At 40.3% G+C, this 21,061-nt stretch overlaps 1 protein-coding gene across 1 annotated transcript in view; it reads right to left on the bottom strand.

The window, feature by feature from the left end:
- Nucleotides 1–7,495, bottom strand: part of LOC137782586 (receptor tyrosine-protein kinase erbB-4-like) — a 272,741-nt gene extending 265,246 nt beyond the window's left edge. The window contains exon 1 of the mRNA XM_068571981.1: nt 7,153–7,495. Coding sequence (XP_068428082.1) covers nt 7,153–7,231 — 79 coding nt within the window. The 5' untranslated portion in view covers nt 7,232–7,495. The remainder of the gene's footprint in view (nt 1–7,152) is intronic.
- Nucleotides 7,496–21,061: the final 13,566 nt, after the last annotated feature.

The following is a 21,061-nucleotide window of genomic DNA, read 5'->3' as shown; positions in this document are numbered from 1 at the left end:
TGTTTTGTATTTATTCAGGCACACAAATCAAAGATTTTGCGTGAAGCGCGTGTTCCGCCGGCCATATCCGATATCACTCAAAGCCTGTCTGTAATTACATTGTAAATGCAGATTAGCTATGAATATTTTATAAGGGGATTACTAAAAGAGGAAAGACAGAGAGCGAGAGAGTCGAAAGAAATCAGCCCTTTAACACCCACATCCAGAACTGCATGAAAAGCTTGTTTGAAGGTGGAGCTAGTCTTTCATGCCCAAGTTGTCAGCCTATTATCATCCTTTCATATGTTTGCCACCATTATTAACTTTGAGCAGGAATAGAAAAATTCCACACAAAAAAAAAGTGAGAATAAAACACATCACTCCAATATGTCAGGCTGTCGCTTCAGAGAGAGAGAGAAAAAACATGGCAGACCAACTCTTATCATTGGACTCTTTTTCTGAAGCGCGGCGGTAATGAGTGTGTCTTAACAAAGATTAGCCATAATTTCCATTGTCATTATAATGCTAACACATTATGTGGAGGCTTACAAAGCCACGGATGAAGACAGAGGGTGGGTGGAGGAAGAGGAACAAGCAGACACTGGAGCAGGGAGGGAGAGTCTCTGGAGCTCGGTTAGTCTGTCAGTCACCCTCTTTCCCTCCAACCTTGCAGCCGAGCAAACAAACACTGACAGACACAGTTGCCGCACACATCAACGCACATACAGTATATGCGCTTTTTTTTTTTTTTTTTTCCCTCAGACCCTTTGTCACTACATTTTGAAGCCCTCAAAAAATGGTTGTCAAAGGGGTCGGTGCCTGACAGGCTTCTGCAGCGCTTCAAGAAGATGCGGAGGACAGTGGGGCTTTTGTGAGAAGAGGAGCAGCAACAACAAAGTCACAAAAACTGACAGACATACACGATGCGTTCAGACTCCCGACATCTACATTGTCTTGCAAAATAGGGGTAGACGGCGAGTTTAAAGGGCCGGAATCTCGCACCCTTGTATTATACCTTAGACTGATGGCCCTGGGTGAAGGGTGTGTGTGTGTGTGTGTGTGTGTGTGTGTGTGTGTGTGTGTGTGTGTGTGTGTGTGTCACACTGGCACCAGTCCAAAGTGACAGACTATTTTTCATTCAGCGTACGTAGTATACCTACAAAAAGGAATGCATTCGGAGATTTCCAGCTAAATCAATTTGAATCCACGTCATCAGAAAGGAGGAAGTATAAATATCTCAAAAACACACAAGGCGCACATGAGGAGGGAAGGTATGAGTCAAACTAAAAAAAAAAAACTTATTTTGGCCAGAAGACTGTTGTTCGTTCCCTGAGAAGTCAACTTTGATTTATTCGTCAAATAACTTTTGTGCTTAAGTTAGGCCACTTCCCAAACTGTCTTTTCCTAAACCTAACGAAGTTGTTTCCTGTGAAGACGGATTTGGAAAAGACTGTATGCACGCAAGGAGTATACAATGTTGCTGGACCTTTGGAGGAAAGCACATGTAAAAAAAAGGAGTAACTTGTTAATAGTGGACAAACCAGGTGTATAAGGATACGTTATACATGTGTATTACAATCGTTTCTCTCGTCATATTGTAGTTTCGATATATTTTTGAGTTGTGCAAAACTATGATAGGGTTAGGTTCTAGTCATTGTTTTACGTGCTTGCTTGTTTAATCAACTTTTTAGAGACAGCGATTGCGATCAGTGGCAGGCGGCAACCAGGTGCCAGGAGAGCGGCGACTCAGCTGCGACCCAGGAGCAACCAAGCTATGTACAGCGGCGAGTCAGTGGCAATTATAACCACACAACTATGTAGATTATAATTAACTGAAGGATACACTTTTTTTTCTACACGTAGATCTTAAACCCTTAAATATAAACATGACCCATTGAAATTGGATGGGAAATGTAACTCAGCAACAGTGCAAAAAAAGTTGGCTTGCCGCTTGACTCGCCGCTTGGCTGACACGTGCCACTGCTTCCCGCCGCAGACACGTCGGCGCACGCCACCGCCTGCCGCCACCTGCCGCCACCGCCGCCTGCCGCCGCCTGCCACTGGGTGCCAGTGCCACAAGGGGGAGCTCGGCCTTACTGCAACTCTGTTATTTTTGAAATCGTAAAAACACAAACTCCTTTCTGAACAAATGATTTATTTTGCCCGATAGCCTCGCAGCAGAGTTGGTTGCACTGTAGATGAAACCGCTTCGTTTAGCCTCTTTTTCTTGGACTGTTGTTCGTGTCGATCCCATTTCAACACTCCAAAAGAGTGAATGCTAGCAGAAGCCCTGAGAGTAGTATTGTTATTTCATGCTGCCAGCTCTTCTTGGGGGCCCTAAATGCACATTTGGCAACCAAATTGATTTCCCCGCTACTGAAACTCAAGTCCCCAATCTGTCTAAACTAGCTGCGGTAAATTGTCAAAGATATTGCTTGTGTTTGTGTATGTTGTTTTTTTTGTACTACCTTTTTAATGAAGGCCTTTGGTTGCTGTTTATTTAGCACTCAGGGCCTGTGTTGCACAGAGGCTATCAGTATTTCTATTTGCGTGTCTCTCTTGCTCCTTTCCCTTTCATTCTATTGCACACAAAAACTCAAAGCTCGCTCAATTTACAGAAAGCAAAAAGAGAAACCATGAAAAGCAGAGAAACAAAGAGCCAGTGAAAACAGCATAAAGCATTCCATTTTGAAAAGAGCCTATCAAATATGCAGTAAACTAATTGCTTGTAAAGCATGCTTCAAACATAGCATTTGCATTTTAAATACACACATGATAAACAGCTGGCCAAATTACGCATGTACAGACATGCATGATGTTTCAATCCAATTACGACGTCCCTCACAAAAGGGACATTTAATAGCTGAGCCGATAGTGATGCATGGCAAAACACATGCACATGTATGGTGCATTCATATCGGCAGGTGATAAATGAGGGCGCAGCGCTTGTAAAGGTCACACAGGATATGATCCAATCATTTCTGCTGGCTGCAGACAGCCGGACTGGTTATGAGCCTGTCAACAAATCAGAACTGCGAAAAAAAAAAAAAAAAAAAGTCTGCAGTTGTGTCTTCAGATTGAATACAAATAATGATAAAATCCCCTTTGTCAGCCTAAACAAAAGGCATAATCAAATACATGTTTGGAAGAATGTCATACCAATAGAAAAGACATAAGTCCCAGTGGAGGTAATTAAAGTATATCACAGTAATATAATAGCAGATTAAAAACACCATTATGAACCACAAGGTCATCAACTCCTTTTTGTGAGGGTCACTGTACACAACACTCTCAGTCCCAGTTGGGATATTAAAGCAATTTTTCATGAGGGATTCTTGGGCCACATCGTGGGTGCTACACATGTATTATTGATGCCAGCGGTTCAAAAGCAGTTTGTGTGTTGAGAAGTGTAGAGATTTATAGAAAACTTAATGGTTTCCACTCTTCTCACAATGAAACTACAGTCTAGATTACACAAACAGAAGGTTTTTTATTCTTTATCTGGCTGCAGGGTGAAATCCCCAGGAGAGAAAAACACAATAAAAATGGTTAGGATTTCTTTGCAGTAGCAAATATCTTGAGGGTATTTTTTTTTTTCCTTCTTTTGGCTGTCAGTAACTCATGGCAAGGTACGGGCATTGGTATGTAATATTGTTTTTATTACCGTCACTCACTGGAAGGAAAGATCAAGAAAAACTCACTAGAAAAGAGGAAACAATAATGTGATTATGCACATTTGAAAACACTGCTTAAGAATTTATGGTAGCAAACCTGGAAGATTTGGTGTCAGATTGCATTAGTTTCACAGATTTCTCCAAAAAGTGGATCAATGGCCTTAAGTTGGTCCTCATCTCTCACCCCGACAGACACAGAGGAGATAAAAGCACAAAGGTTCACATTCCTTTATCCAACAAATGGAAGTGGATCACCACCTAATCAAAGACTGTCATTCTTTTAATAAAAAAGCCTGGTGGCGGTGGAGGGTCAGAGCTCCTTTATCAGGCGACAGCAGGCAAAGATATGACTGCAAGAGGGCTTTGTGAAAAAGCGGAGCCGTGTGAGACGCCATTCTTTCCCTATGCTTCAGACTGTTGGAAAGAGAAATACAGGCAAAAAAGAATAGTCTACGACAAGTGCCAAAAGTGCAAAAAAAGATGAAAAAAAAACCCCTAATTACTTGAGGAGAGTCTCTTCGCATGCCTCATTCGACCCCTTGTAAACACTTTGACATGCAGTGGAACTGCACCATCCAGCAAGGATGCATGCAGTAAAAAGTAGCCATTAAATCGTTCAATGATTAAGTTTGAAAAAGGCAGTCCAGAATCCTGAACAATCAAACAACATTCACAATCAGAGGAAAGAAGAAACTGCTGAGAGGTGTAAAACAAGGTCATTTAAGGATGCTTATCTACATGCTAATTGAAAACCCACTCCACACATACACAGTTGCATTCGGAACAGATGACTTGCCTGTGCTCCTGTGCACAAAACCTATGAATATTCATAAACACAAATAGAGTTTTGGAACGTGGCCATATGGTTCAGAATCGGCAGCTGTACGCATTCCCCACCTCTATCCTGCAGTTCCAGTGTATTGCTGCAGTCACGCGAGGAGCGTTTCAGGGACTCAAACCCTCACATGCTGCAGACATGGGCCCTACTGTCACGTGAACACCTCATTACCTACATTCCAGGTGATTGTTTTGTTCAATTTAAGGATTATTTGGGAAAGTTACATGAAGTAAAAACTCCTCAGCTAAAAAAATAACTGCAAAAAAAATAACCTGTGCTGGTTTAGAACTGGCCTGATTTTCACAGTTAGTGCCAGCTTGATGGTAAAAGATGTGTAGCAAACAGGAGTGGAGTGTTATGTTGCAGTGGCTCCTCAAGAGATGAGAAAAACCTTACAGGAAAAAAAAAAAAAGCAATGAGTTCACATTCACTATTTTTTAATTGCATGCTTCATTAAAACCCCTGTACTGCGTGCATATATAAGCGAATCCAACACAGGCAGAGACAACTCCTTCGTGGGCACACACACACACACACACACACACACACACACAGACACACACACACAGACACACACACACAGACACACACACACACACACACTTTCATCCGCGTTGACGATTTCAGTGTGTATAATCCGCTCGTTTTACATTCGTCTCTGACTGTTTGGTGTTTCTTTCGGTTCCACATACACTTTTTAGAAGAGTTTAGATCGCAATCAGGGGATGCGATCAGCCTGCGGCACCGCCACTGTGATCCCTGTGCTGGGTTCTACCGATTCAGGGGAAATTCATCTGGGAAGTTATTGAAACACAGGCTATTTCTAAAAAGGGAGTCGTTCGATTGTTTATTTGTTCTGATGGAATAAAATCACATGGACACCAGCGTGTACTGTAACATGTGTTTGCAGCACTGCGAAACACCATTCTTGACAAATCGAAAACTTACTCAAATGACTGCTATTTGTTTTCTGATCTGCCCGTCAAATTTAAAAATGCAAATTGTTCCGTGAATAAACGACGCAGGACGTGTGTCCGACGTGCGAACCACAGCAGGGCAAATACATCCTTCTCTTTTTATGGAACAGAACGCGCGAGGATGATCCGTCTGACTTTCTCGTGGAGAGAAATGTTATGTGCGTAAAATGGCAGGAGGACACGCGTCCCACCTCGTCCCTCTCTAACCCGCATCCCACTTTTTAATTCACGCATCCTCATACGGAAGCGGATCAGATGTTACAGATGTGGGTCCGCGCCTCACGCTTTCACTGGCAATAACATAAAATGTGCGCATTGCCTCATACAGGCGTTTCACTAAATATGATGGAAAACAAGCTCCACTTGTTGTAAAATGTTTAAACAGCAAGACCAGGTGAATTGGAAAAGAACTCTCCATTTGTTAAAAAAAAAACAAAAAAAAACCTGGTATGATTTCAAATCTAACGCAGATTTGCAACACTTGCTTGGATAATTTAATTCAACAACTTTAAGACTATTTTGACATATTACTTGACTGGGAGTATGTTTTGTGCATGTGAATACGTTGTTACGGTTAATTGTAATGTGCAAACAGCCATTCTACATATAGTTCCACACACAGGGAGCTTCACTGGGTGTAAAGACTATCGATACAACCAGAGAAAGAACGGATTTTACAAGCCCATCGATCGTTCTCTCTCACTCACACTCACACACACACACACACACACACACACACACACACACACCTGTGCGTAAAGAGCGCCGCTGCCCTGTACACACGGTACTGCCACTGTCAGTGCGCTGCAGCGCAAATAAAACTGTGGTCCACAGAATCCCCGAGGGGACTCACTTTAAAATGGGGAATAACGTAATTGCATGGTAATCCGTTTCTCTTTGATATCGTTGACTGAATGCAGATTGATAAATGTCCACCACTGCTATCACCCCTTTGCTCAGGCGAGAGAGGATCAGGACGCACACACCACTACAGACTATTTCCAAGCCAATCCGCGCAGGACATTGCATTTAAAGTAGTTGATCGAATAAACAAATCAATGAGATTTTTTTTTTTCGTTTTTAAAAAAACATGCAGGAGTGACATTGTATTATCCAGATATTATCATTGTGGTTTATGGATAAACTGGAGATGGAAGGACATATAAGCAAGAGGGAACTTTTGAAACACAGTCGCGCCTCAGACAGCCTGTTTAGCCACAGGAGGGAAGACAAGAGCACAGTAGCCTGTTGTAAAGCGAGGCTGTCACTCCTCCGTGTGTGTGTGTGTGTGCGTGTGTGTCCACACTGTGTCTAAAGGACACGTGCGATGGACAATAAATGCTCTCCGTTCCCTCTCAAATTCAACAGTGCCGCTCTGTGTACGAAGGAGACAGAGCAAGTCACTGGCTCCGGTTCCCTCAGCTTAACACAACAGATATGTCCCGCTACAACCTGCCATCTGCTCAAAGCAGCACCTGTGCGTCAGCCCTTCGGAGACGTTTCTAACATCTTGCTGCTGACTGATAGTTGACATGACAGCAGGAGGTGGAGGGGAAACCCCACCACGTTACGTGCATTAAAAACAACAGTAAAGGGAAAAGTGAGCTCCACGGAGAGTAAAAGAGACACAGCGCTGCGCGCGCGGGGGGGGTGGGGGGGGAGAGACACGGCTGCGTCCACTCACCTGATTGCGAAGAGCTCGACCCGAACCAGAGGCAAGTCAGGAGAAAGCCGAAGCAACACGGGGCAGTCGTTGGTTTCATGGTTGTGCTTGGCAAGTATCTCCTTTTAAATTCACATGTCCAGCAGCGTATCCTTTTGGTCAGAAAGGATGAATCGTTTGCGTTTGAAGCCGCTTCAGCGTGTGAGTTTGGGGACTTTAGTCGCTCTTGAGTAAGTTTACAATGTGTCCGACAGTCTTCCGCCTCGCCTCTCAGTGCCCGCGGGAAGAATTAATGGCTGCCGGAGAAGCAGAAAGAGTCGAATGTTAAGTTTCCTGCGCGCACTGTAACGCTTGTCTAAACAGTATAAAGCACTACTCATGCCATTACTCCCCGACTTGGATACAGTATGCAGCTGTAGACTCGTATTCTTCAGACACACCTCCAAGCTCCTGAACTCCGCCTACCGGCTCTGTGATTGGCACAGGTGCACGACAGTCACCCGCGACCCCGCCTGCCGCAACGCCTCAGAGCGCTGCCATTGGTTGACACAAAATGCCAAAAACCCCACGAATCTGTGCGTCGGCTCCGTTGCACCTGTCACACTGAACGCAGCAAAGATGAATGCTGCGAGAAGGATTTATAGGTGTAATGGGTGAAATAGAGCTGCATATCACTTAAAGGTGTCTTTCCCGTGAGCTTCTGAAGATGGTATCCATATTTGATAAGATCTACTCTCATATTGGAGGTGTTGTTGATTAAATACTCAACTGAAATGTCAACACTTTACTGTGGGAGAGTATAGGAAGAGTGATGCCAATTTATAGCATGTTTTATTATTATCAGGTGTATAGTGAATGGAACTGTCATTTTGCTGTTCATCCTGTGATTCTAAATATGCGTTTCTCACATCTACCTTTTTTAGGGTTTCATCTTCAGCAAACATATCCATTTTTCCTCAGGTATCATATTTCATTACTGTTGACAGCGATATCTCTCTCTATACAGGGTAATCATTTCCCCAGGGGGGCTCAGTGTAAATGACACCAATAAAAGTCAAATAGAACATTTAGATAGTGATATTATTCACCGAGCAATTTGTAATAGTTTGAAAGCAGTGACTTTGCGGTGACAGAAAACTAACTAAGATTATGAGAGCATATAGGAAACAATGTGACTAAAGGTTATTGTTTTCGCAACCAGCTGCTGCATACTTTCACACTTAAAGGCAAGGGTGAACACCTCCTGGGTTACAATATGCCTGCACATCTGGACAGAAATCCTGCACTCTTACTGTGCCCCCACCCTAAGTTCCCTCAAAACACACACACACACACACACACACACACACACACACACACACACACACACACACACACACACAGAGACATCAAATGTGCTAATGTTTACCTTATGTAGAGTTTATCAGTGAGGTAAACTAATCCAGTGCAAGTGATTAATAAATCAGATTCATTAGTTCACCATCTTTATAATTGAGCTATATTTAATTGGGTAAAAAAAGTGCATGAACATGATATTAGATTTGATATGGCACCATAACAGTATACCATTACACGCAATTCATATCATAATAGGGTGTTTTAAAGGTCAAAAGTATGATTTTTATGCTTTCCTGAAAGTGGTTGTTATATTATAATTTATTATGACTGGAGGAGGCAATTTATTTTTCTTTTGATTTTCCAATACATCAAAGTATATGCCTGAGAAACAATCTACTTAAGTCCATAAACATCCTTCTTTTAGCTATAAGCAGGTCCTCCCCAGAAATCATTCAAGGCTTTACTTGCTGCCAATAGGGAGGCACCGGGTCAGGCAGTATGCCTGGCCCGGTGCTTTTTCTGATCCTGGAACAGTAAACTGAAGTTCCATGAGCGAAGTGTTCCCAACACTTTAAGAAAATGGGATGCAGACAGTTTTCACTTTGAAGAAAGTCAAAAGGCTCTATTGTTTTCAGCTTGGTTGCAGAATGAATAGTGCACTGAACTGTAAGGGGCACTTCATGAACCTCCGCTGCAGTATTGACCCTCCACCAGTGGGGGGCAGTCCATTTCTCACCTTATAGGTCATAGAACCAGCGGAGTGACACCGTGGGGGGTGGGCGATCCAAGCTGCCACCAACTAGTTTCCTGACTCTCTGTGTGACATTGGCTTCCTATCACACAGAAGCTTTATTAAATATTCCTCAGCAGAAATTGGCTTTTAATATCACTGACACCACAAATTTATTAAGAAATATTGAAAAATGAGATCCGGCAGCATGCTACGTGGGGAGGCTTCACACTCTAAATGTGCCCCAAATGGCTGTCGTTTATCATTTTTAATACTAAAAATGCAATTTAGCAATGTTGTGTATTTTCATTATACATTACGGTTTAAGAGGCACCTTCTGACAGCATCACCCTAATGCTGTCAATTAGGTAATTTATTCCAGGGGATTATGAGACGGAATGAGACGAGGTTTCATGTGTTCTTCGCGGCGCTCCCCGGTGCCTGCTGTACAGCTAATCTAATACATAACCCCCTGATTTGTTTAATGGATGAGACTTTGCTGCTGCAAGAGGCACGCCAATAAAAGCCTGGGCCCTCCAGAGGCTATTGTGCCTCATAATGATGCCAGACACACAATGTGAGAGTTATGAAGCAATTCTTTATCATGCGGCACATTGTTTTGCTCTGTTGGTGCCGTGCAAGTAAAGGCAATCTCTCCCTGCAGGATAGCACTTCTCCCCCACACTTAGATAAACCTTCAGTATGATAAACTGTCCCGGCCACATGTTGCAGAGATGGAGGAAGTTTGAAGATTGAAATAAGTGTCTTGTGCTGATGTTTTTGCTAGTTAGTCAACTGCCAACTTATACTTTATGTTAAACCATTTCATTTTTTTCTTCTTCTTATTCTAATGTTACGTTTAATGTGACTCAGACATGGGTTGAAATGTTGTATGGTTGCCAAAAAATATATATTTGAGGTATCTCACACGGCTGTGAAGAATGACAAGCATGTACTCATGTGTAGTTAAAAGCCGCGGAACATTGATTGCTGACGTCTGTCTGCCTCTGCGTGTGAATACAAATGAGTGGGATCCAAAAAAGCCTATATATATATATATATATATATATATATATATATATAAATATATATATATATATATATATATATATATATATATATATATATATATATATAAAAGAAAGAAAGAAGATTGTTTCTTTTTATATAAATATGAAATAAAGTAGTTTGTTGAATAGATAATACCTAGTCTAGGAAGATAACCAAAAACGCTAAGAGACTATAACAACATCTCAGAATGAATTATTTATTTTTCATCCACTTGCTACTTATAATTTCAGTCTAATTTGTTTAAATTGTACTTTAATTGATGTACTGGCTAATCGTATATGCTTGTCCTCTACACTCGTCCTCAATGAGCAACATAATTATCACAATTAAAAATATGGGCTAATAAGAGATTCATTATAAGCAGAAGAATTGACCGCTTCTGTGAAAAATTCACCAACCATTACTCTCAACCACCACTTTGGAACCTGGCTTTGGCTTGAATGAAAACAAAAAAATGGCACTGTTGCTTACTATTAGCATCAGCTTTACATGCTTACTATTAGCATCAGCTTTACATGCTTACTATTAGCATCAGCTTTACATGCTTACTATTAGCATCAGCTTTGCATGTATAACTACCTCGATATGTGCGAGATCTGGTCCAAGAGATGTTGTGTAAATGTGTATGACAAACAATTCTGAATTCTCTTGAGTGGATCAGAATATGGAGTGGAACGGGAACTCTTTTGACTCGCATCAGAAGTTTGGTTCATCGTTGAAGAATTACCTTTAAAATAGTTGTTGCTGATAATCATAGATAACTTATCGGCATTCACAATGTTGTAATTAATTGCCCTCAGGATTACATGGCATTAAACTTGTTGAGAAGGTTCAGCGACCAAATCCTCAGGCAGTGATATTCCATCATGCATGTCCATATAAGTTTTCAATGTCTTTTAAGATAACCACTCACTCTCACTATCTTGCATCATTTCTATTTTTCTATGAGAAATGATATCTGCAGTGTTACAATCCATCAATATACTGTAGAGATATGTCAAAAAGAAATTTAAATTGTTCGAGTAGACTTTGCGCAAAGTATAAACACAAAATCTTCGTCCAAATTACTGATGGATTACTGAGGGATTGCTCAATCTTAAACGCAATAGTTTCTATCAGTGTAAGTCCGCTGAACCAGTTTTTATGACAAAAATCTATCACCAAAGCTAAAAACAACAACCTGAATGGCTCAGAAGAGTAATTTGGGTATGTTTGAGAATGTGCATCAGTGCAGTAGTTCAGCTGGGTATGACTCACAAAAAGTGCCTCATCCCCTGAGTAATCTATCCACAAAGTGGCTCTCTTGAGAAAGACGAAGCAACAGGACTCGTTTGGCTCTGTGGACAAGGCCAAACGAGTTTTCTGTGGACAAATTGAAGTTCAAGACAATAGAGGGGTTTCTCTGAGTGTGCACTTAAGAGTCATTTCCCTTCCCATTTTACCTCTCATCAAACTCATATGGTGGCTAAAGAGTCAACTGAAGCTCTGACTGGCTCTGCACGAGCCTGACTCAGTGAGCAATAAGCAGCGTTAGCGCATTACACACACATGATTACGTGGCCATTTCCTCAGTGAATGAGTCTCATCAGAAGTCACTGAAGAAGCCACTGAGTGTGTAATTGTTTCCCATTAGGGGAAACGTTGACTGCCATTGAGTTGCATCTCACTGCAGAGTTTGCTGACGAATGCTCGCTGTCCACTGACTAGAGCAGGCTAATTCTGCTGTGGGTTGTGATGGAATTGCTCAAAAATCCCCAAAACACCACATCAGTTTTATGATGCCTCTTTTTTTTTTTTTGTGAAAAGGGAACTGCAGGGCAAGAGTTCATATTTGTTGATTCACTGAAGTGACACAAGGCTTTACACATTAGTATCAATCATATCAATGCCTGCAGCAGCAATATCTCTGTACAGTAGCAGAGATGTGTTACTGTATGAATTGTGTTTTCTGTTTCTTTTTTTTATATAAATGTTATGCTTTTGGAAGGTTTCAAGTGAGAGAATATTACAAGAAGAAAAGTATTGTCTTATGAAAAGTGTTACGTGCGCGTATGTATTCTTGTTTTGACACTAATGTCCCTATAAGGTAATCTTTCTGAAGCGTTAACATATCTTTAGCATCATGTACACCTCTCTCTCTCTCTCTCTCTCTCTCTCTCTCTCTCTCTCTCTCTCTCTCTCTCTCTCTCTCTCTCTCTCTCTCTGAAGCCTGCACTGCAGTGATGAATAATCGTTAGTATGCTTCGTTGTGAAGGTGTTGTAAATTGGAGAGCTTACATTGCAAATTACAGGCAGGTCAAAAGTTCAAACGAGGCCAACCGTGTCAAGTGAGACACCAGGATGAGGCAGAGAGAGGACTTTTCTCAAGTTATTAATGGCTGCCTGGAATGGGCTTTGCTCCTGCACCATTAAGTTGATGGGGTTGGGAGCCGACCAGCAGCGGGAACAGGGGGTTTTCTTTACACTGCTTCCATCTACAGGCTGGAGATGGAAGTTTCATCATCACTGCTGGGGGCGGTGTCTCTATGACTTCAGAGAAAAACAGACAGACCCAGACAGACAGACATCATAAGAGAATAAAATAACGTTGGCCAATTCAGACAGGTTAGTGACAATTCTGTCAGAAAATCTACAAAAGCATCTATATGATGAATACTAAGACAGAATCTAGTCAATAATACATTACGTTTCATTTAGCTGACGCATTTATCCAAAGCAACTTACATTGTTGCTCTATACACTGTAGACACCGCAACGGGGAGCAACTCCGGCTAAAGTATTTTGCTCAAGGACACAAGGACAGGGACTAGCAGAGCCGGGGCTCGAACCAACGATCATGCTGCTTTAATTCTGCTCTTCATATTTGATTGCAACAAATCACCACTAGATGGCAGTACGACAAAGGTTCTGAAGTCGAAAATATAATTTACAAAGACAGTATATGTGAAGTTAAAGTTTACTCCTGACTTTAGTAACACAAATCTGCCCTATACCTAATACAAACTCACTGCTTCCACTTCCTTATAGTGATTGCAGAAAGTGAAGGTGCAATGAGATCATATGTACAGCTTTAACTTACTGTAGCTACTGTGGATGAATACATGGCTGCTTATGAAATACTTTCATTAGTAAACATAATTTATATGGTGTTGTAAAAGCATCCTGAGCACTTTAAACTGAGAATAGAGAATAATCACCTTTGGATTATTCTAGATCTTCTCGCAGAGCGTTTCCCTTTGATTCGTCAAATGGCGACACAGTGTTCGTTCCCCTCATTGTCTGTCTGATTCAGACGCACTCAATTTTCAATAAACTCCAATTTAAACTCACCCGTGTTGTTATTAGACGTTCAGAGCAACTGGCATAGTATAAAGAGTGAAATGGTCCACGGGGCGTGGGATGGTTGGTGGATGGTTCAAACAAACACAGGACCGGGAGACAGCTGTCCATGTCCTGTGCAAAAATAAAAAAGTAAAGTCTTTCCATCTTCTCCACCACTCTCTGGACCCTAAGACCCTACAACCAGTCGAGCAGTCTGCCAACCGGTAGCTCCAGTGCTCCACTAAATTCATACTTTTTCTCTTTCATAATCTTTTATTTCTAGTCCCTTTCTTTAATAGGAAACTCATTTAATTGCAGTATTATCAGTAGTGATGACACTTTTCTTTGTCAGTTTGACTAACAGTATAGTCCCAGCGTCGACTGAGAAGTACAGTAATGCCAATAGTTTCAGACTTACTGTCACCTCGTCAGCATCATTGTACAGAAACGACTGAGTATGATCCAGACGGTAAAATACACACTGACCACAAAGCAGAACAAAATGATGCATGCGATTGAGTGTAAAGTTCTGTCATCACAAAAGGTAATGCACTATAAAGACTACCGAAGTTTTATGGTGGTAGAATAAATGGAGTTTGATGAGATGTTGACTGATGATGAAGTGCAGAAAATACAGGGCGGGGCCAAGGCATATAGTGTCTCCCCACACCCAGCAGTGAATGTGATGCTCATGGAATAAGATAAAGGGCTGACATTTACTTTTGCACTTTGGGTTAGAGCATGTGTGGTTGCCCTTTCAATCACTTGCGTTCATTTTGAAGATGACTCCTGTCGACCCCTTTTAGGTCCCTCCACCCCCCTCCACCCCCCCCACCCCCCCCAAAAAAAAACCTAATAACAAACTCCGCACATTTGAACGCAACGTTGTTATAGTCACACTGAAAATCCTGAAAGGATTTTTACAGTCCAAGCTAATTTATTTTTCGAAATACCACAGATCATGTATGCTTTTCAGTCTATGCCTGACATTCAGATTAGGCTGATTATAGATTGACATTTGTGAAACTTCCTTCTCTTTATTTGCCTGTGTGAGAAAAGAAAAAAAAACTGGTTCTGTTTTCACATTTATTTTCTGTTTTCAGTTCAGCTCTTCGCAGCTGTGTATCCATTTATGTCAAACCACCAGTGCCTGTATCCCCACATCCCAATGCCAGGTTCCTCCAATAAACCTGTGACTGTTCGCTTCATGACAGCCCTCAAACTGTATATCCCAGTATATGTTCACAGTTCAAGCTGATCAGCAGGTGTGCGCTGCTCTACAAAACCTCACTTTTTCTAGTTTTGTCTTGTTCTCTATCTTCCTGTGTCAGATGCATTAATCACCTCTCTCTTACTCACTCACACTCTCTTTCTCTGTGTCTGTCTCTCTCAGTTTCTCTATTATTGTTTGTTTCTGTCTCTTTCCCACTCTCTCAACTGGACCAAGAAGCATCTGATGTGTGTGCTGATCGCCTTGTTATACTTTCCCATATTGCTCTTGCTGCCTTTGCTTCCTCTTTAACTGTTTTGCTCTTCTTCTTTCTTCCCCACTGTTTTTTTTCTAGGTTCAGAGGCCGAGGCACATTATTGTTTTAGTCTTAAATGCATCTCTCTTTGTCTCTGTCTTTGTGCAACCCTGTCTCCTCCCCGTGGCTGCGTAACACGGGTAAGCAAAGGAAGCAAAGTGGAAGTTCCCCCACAGTCCTTCCTTCCAGATGAATATTGTGACCTTGCTCTTTTAAGCGCCCCGACCGCAAACCAGCCCGATATTACCCAATGTCTCCAACATTTTTGTGTCTGTGCAGTGTTTCGAAAGTTATATTCATATACAATAAATACATATATATTTATTTATATAAATATATATATTCATATATATTTATTTATTTTTATATATCCTACACACACCCTCCTTCCTATATCTCACCTCTAAAGTTTCAACATTGACGTTTCACCAATAATAAGTGAGTGAATTGCATCAACACATATCCTAAATTACATCAAACACAAGCAGCATAAATACTTAACAAAACTACAGCATGTGATACCACATATCTTCAGTGCTGCAACTAACCTCACTAACTTCTCACATGAGGGTGTGTAACAGAAATGAACTCTGTTTGTGTGTGGGTGTGTGTGTATGTGCGTGTCTTTGCTGGTGTTCGTGAGGTTTTAAGGGCCAGTCCAAACATCCACCACTACCTGGCAGGAAAAACAGGAATAGGACTTGTCACTAGGCGATTGCACAACGTTACTGTGGATTCACACTTGGCTGAAAAAAATCTGGAACTGCTCCCTGATCTGTAACCCGAAACCCAGAGGACAGGCTGCACCACTTACAGCTTAGACAAAAGCAACATTGATTCTGACATGCTTGAAAATGACACGATGGGGTTATTCTTTTTAATTGATTGACTGCACATCATCTGCTGTAGGGAATTTAATGTTTTTTTTTTTTTCAACCAATATAAAAATGACATTGCCATACATTATACTTTCACGTTGGCATATTATTCACATTTCATTTTCATCAACACGATGTGCTGGCTGGCTGATTGTTTGTCAGACTCCATAATCTATCGAGTATCCACCATGAGGGGTGTTTTGATGTTCATCTGACGGTGTAAAGTGCACATAGGCATGGATGGAGCAGTTTCCAATGCTTTCGACAGCCCGAGGCAGCTCTTTTTTTGTCAAACAGGATCTGCAGAAGAAGTGGCATGGGCAGTGGAACCTAACAGAGGAAGTCTCACAACCACAGCCACAAAGCTGTCTCAGGCCCCATCCTGAGAACAAATAACAAATAGCAGCACTCGGGCTGAATTCTTTGACCGCAGAGGTTTGTATCTGCATAAGACTTAAGACGCTGCTGTCATTTGAATGTGTGCTGTCATGATCAGTGCATCCACCAAAAACTACACTGCTGGACTTCCGAACTTGCATGTTAGGTAGAAATGGAAAAATTAGGACAATGTCAAGACTTCTTCAACAATTTATTAGTGTATGAATGAATAGATCACCTTTTACTTCACATGTAACACTTAAGCTGAGCATTAACTTGGCTGAGAGCCAGCTGCTAACTTCTTTCAAATAGCTGTATCATGTTAGGAGCAAAGTGCTTAGTTAATTACAACAATAATTGATTTGATAAGTTAAGCACAGACTGTCCTCAGCCATTCTTTAACATGGTGGGTATTTAATTACAGGACATCAAATCCTCAAACTGTACCACAAGCTGCAGTGGACTTTTTTTTTTAATGAAATGATAGTGATTCAGCCCAAAGGAGGAGGTAGAACATGTTTTACTCTAATGATTGACTGTCTCCCAAAGAGTAAGGTCATGCCTCCATATCAAGAACAAATGGATTCTTAATAATCTGAATAATCTTTTTTTTTTCTCCAGCACAAGTTTTATCTTCACTGAAGTTATGACTGGCATGCAGCACTCAATTATGACAGGACCTTACAAAAGCCCTTTGCATTCTCAATAAAATATAACCTTCAAGACTATCAAATTTGATTAAAGAACATTAAAAAGGGGTTGAAAATGAATTCAATTATACATTTTTCGTTGTCAAAACGTGTGTATTTTACATTTTACATTGCACTCAGTTTTGAGAAAAAGGCTTTCTGTCAGTAGAGCATCACAGTGAGGGCACGTGTTAAAAATATGAGTCAAACAGAGATATGATCTATGGGAACAAACAATCAACTGACAGCAAGGTAAATAGATCTGAAGATGAAAAGATACAGTTTGGGGTCTGTTCAGGCTTTACACTTCTCAGTTTTGCTACCGCCTTCAGGCAGCTTTGATTTTGTGTTTGCTGTGTGAATGTGTGTCTGTGTGTGTGTGTGTGTGTGTGTGCAATAGACAGATTAAAGAAGTAAGGGGGTGAAGAAGACTGCTCTGACATTTAAAGGCTTCAACAGGCTCCAGCGCACACCTGCTCATAGACAAAGACCAGAGGAACAAACAGTCATTACATTGCAAACGAAGGGAAGGCACCAAGAATGTACAGTATAGTCTAGAAATGATTCTTTACATAATACTGGAAGATTTTATGGACACAACGATGTATTTGTCAACCTCAGCTCTCTCTAATGTGCTTAACACTACGGGAACTAATGCTGCTAATTGCTGACATTTAGTTTTCTGTATTTTAATTTGAAGGCAGTAAATGACGCAGCGATTAGATCCCGATGAGCAGGTTGTATGTGTGTGTGTGCGTGTGTGTGTGTGACAACGGCTGAACGTTGACATGTAGAGCACAGCGCTAAATGCAAGTCCATTTACTATTTCCATGATTAATGACCAGGACAATAGCCTATTACAGTTTACATGGAAAATGTGTCCCAATGAGATTTTTACATAATGGAAATTATTCATATGAAATATGACAGAGCAGTTGGTGAATCTGAGTAGGTCTGTCATAAAGGTGAAAAGCAGACATACTGTGGTAAGAATAGCTTGGTTGCCACTGAACCCATGATGCAATGCGCTGTGCAGCTGGCAGCCTTTCATTCAAATACATTAATGGGATCTTAAACTAATACTCCATCAGTAATTCACTCAGTGACACCAGGCGATGTCTTCAGTTCACAACGTGATCCTTGGATTTGGATTATACAGTGCACAGCCACTGGGATACCATTATTTAGATTACAAGGGTTTACTCTTTCCTGCATGATCCTGGTTAAAGACACAATTACAACAAGAAGAATTCAAATCTAAACAGTGGCACTGCATTGTTTTGTCTCACAATAAAATTGTTTAATTGCATGTAAGGATACAGTTCGCATGTTTTGAAGAAAACAATATTTCTAACTTCTTTAAAATTCACACAACAGGCAAAGCAGTAAAACCATGTCTTTAATATAGAGAAAACCCATGCCTTAAAAATATACAATGTATTCTTCACAGCAATGTGTCTTCATTTTATGTCATTGATGTTGAATCATTTAACTTCTGATTTTAAGTCATGAGGGTTGACCAACAATTTCAATTACTGTGCATCTTTTTGATAAATAAATCACATATTATAGGACATACAAATACACAACCTATGCAAATACCTGAGAGCCCTCACATCAGAAACTTGTTAACCATATCAGAGACGATCAATCGGCACATGTTTCTGGATAATTTCAGTATTCGGTGCCAAAATATACTCCTTTCATATATTATTTCTTATAAAATACAATTCACCTGAAACCTGTCTTTTTTTTTTTTAACATTTTTTGTAAACATTTTTAAACTTAAAAAAAAAACACACACACACACACAAAAGATCACAAAACTATTTGCAGTAACATTTCAGCAGAAAAATAGACACTTTGCACACGCATTTTCAAAATATACAAAAACAACCCCGCAATTGGAAACACGAGTTTTCAATTTGATTTTCAAGTAAACTCTTCACTCATAAGGAGGCCTGACAGAAGACCCCTTCTCTTACTTTTAAGTTCATATGGCTGCTTCATTTAAATATTGAGTAAGGCTGTCCCTGTTACAACTTTACTACGAGAACAAGAATTAGATACTTCTGTGCCCCAATGTCTTCCCAAATGTAACCTGGAGAACAAGTTTGAACTGAGAAAATAACTTTTCATTTGAACATCCTGTTATATATTATGTCCAGCTGAAGTTAAACTAGTTCCGGTCTGTTTGTTTGTGTTTTTCAGAAGGGGATTAAGGAAGTAAATCAGGCTAACATTTATATACATTTGATCATAGGATTATTAAAAAGGATATGTTGTTTTAGGAGAGATAAGGCTTCAGATAATACAGGAATGTATAGAGTCATTATCAGAGCAGTGAGGTGTAAACAATTTCCAGGTCCAATACTTTACAGACGTTATATGATTTTGATCCAGCTGGGCACCAGTTGTGCGTCAAAGAAGCGGCATGTAAACAGAGAAAAAGCTGCCTTTTGATCACAAGTAGATATTAAATATAGAAGAGTAAATCACTGAGTTCAACCTTACTAAATAATCAACTGTTTATAATGCTGACCAGCATGAAACTAGTAATGCCACATGTCATGTGAGTATTATTACAAAATGAAAATGTTCAGCAGACAGCACATGTTTTGTCATGTGCATCTCCAAGATTGCATTTCCAATGAAAAGACCAACATGCACTCTGCCAATGACTGTTTTCTATTCTATCTACACTTCAATGTAAAAAGAACAGAAAACTTAAACAAAAAAACAATGTTGTTTTTTTTTGTCAAAACATTGACATAAAGTGCAGGGCCAACTGTACAAAGCACTCTTGTCTGTGACCTTTCACAGGGAGGGACAGTACTATAACTGTGCCAGAGCTGCAGCGAGCCTTACTGGTTGAAATCTGTTATCCTTCAGCACATTTTTCACATCTGTGCTTTATATGTCGGAGCAGGCTTACAGTGGAATGCTACAGTTTTGGGAGGTACCTTCAGAGTAAAACTCATGCTGTCTAATTCTCAATGGATGTTATGCATGAATGTCGCAACGTTTAAGTGAACACCGGCAGGACAACCGCCTACCATTTAAAAAAAAAATTAAAAAAAAAAAAAGTTCTCTGTTCTCTCAATTCCCTTGATGCAGTAAATTTCAGGCGTTCAGCCGCAGTAAAAGTTGCGCTCCGCAAAATGTTAATGTGCGAAGGACAAAGCGCATCAAAAATAGCTGTACAGAGTTTCCCTGTCTTTGTCATGACATACAAATAAGAAGAAAGCTGGCATTGAACCAGACATATAAACATGTATTCACTGTGCTAGAAAACAGCACCATATACCTAAAATGCAGACCCTATCTGACCCTACCCCCAAAAAAATGCAACATTTATATATATATATATATATATATATATATATATATATATATATATATATATATATATATATATATATATATATATAAACAAAACATATACATAAACAAAACTAGCCAGCAAGAAGCAAAAAGTGGATTAGATCAAAAGAGAAGCCTGAAGCAGTAAAGTATCTTCAGCCTCCTTCATCTCTTTGGTGTCATAAAGCATATTTTAAAGTCATTATAATGAAAACAGCTACCACCCTCTGCCATTTCTCGGTGTCAATGTGAAAGTCTGTAAGTCTGTGTAAGTTTGTTTCAAACAAACTGTAATACTAGTTAAGTGTAATCTAACTGTGTGCTCAAACTGCAAGCAACACAACCCATGAGTCGTCAGGATCTAATCATTTTTCATAGGAACAACCAGGAAACATAACTGGGCTGTTATTGGATAATGGATTAATTTAGCAGAAAAACATGAACTTGTTATCCTTTCATTGTGATTTTGCTTCATAATCAATAGTTCTACTTTGTAAGTGCAAACAGACAGATTACTGTGGAGAGTAATAAATCCAAAAACAAGCAACAAATGCAGTTTTATGACATATAAGGATTTCCAAATATATATGACACACTTAAGTGTATATTTGATACATTTTTTAGAATTACCTCCAA

This window comes from Clinocottus analis, unplaced genomic scaffold (genome assembly GCF_023055335.1).
Source record: "Clinocottus analis isolate CAN_PGR_092001 unplaced genomic scaffold, fCliAna1.0.p SCAF_12, whole genome shotgun sequence".
Classification (NCBI taxonomy): domain Eukaryota; kingdom Metazoa; phylum Chordata; class Actinopteri; order Perciformes; family Cottidae; genus Clinocottus; species Clinocottus analis.
This window is presented reverse-complemented; position numbering and strand designations above follow the sequence as displayed.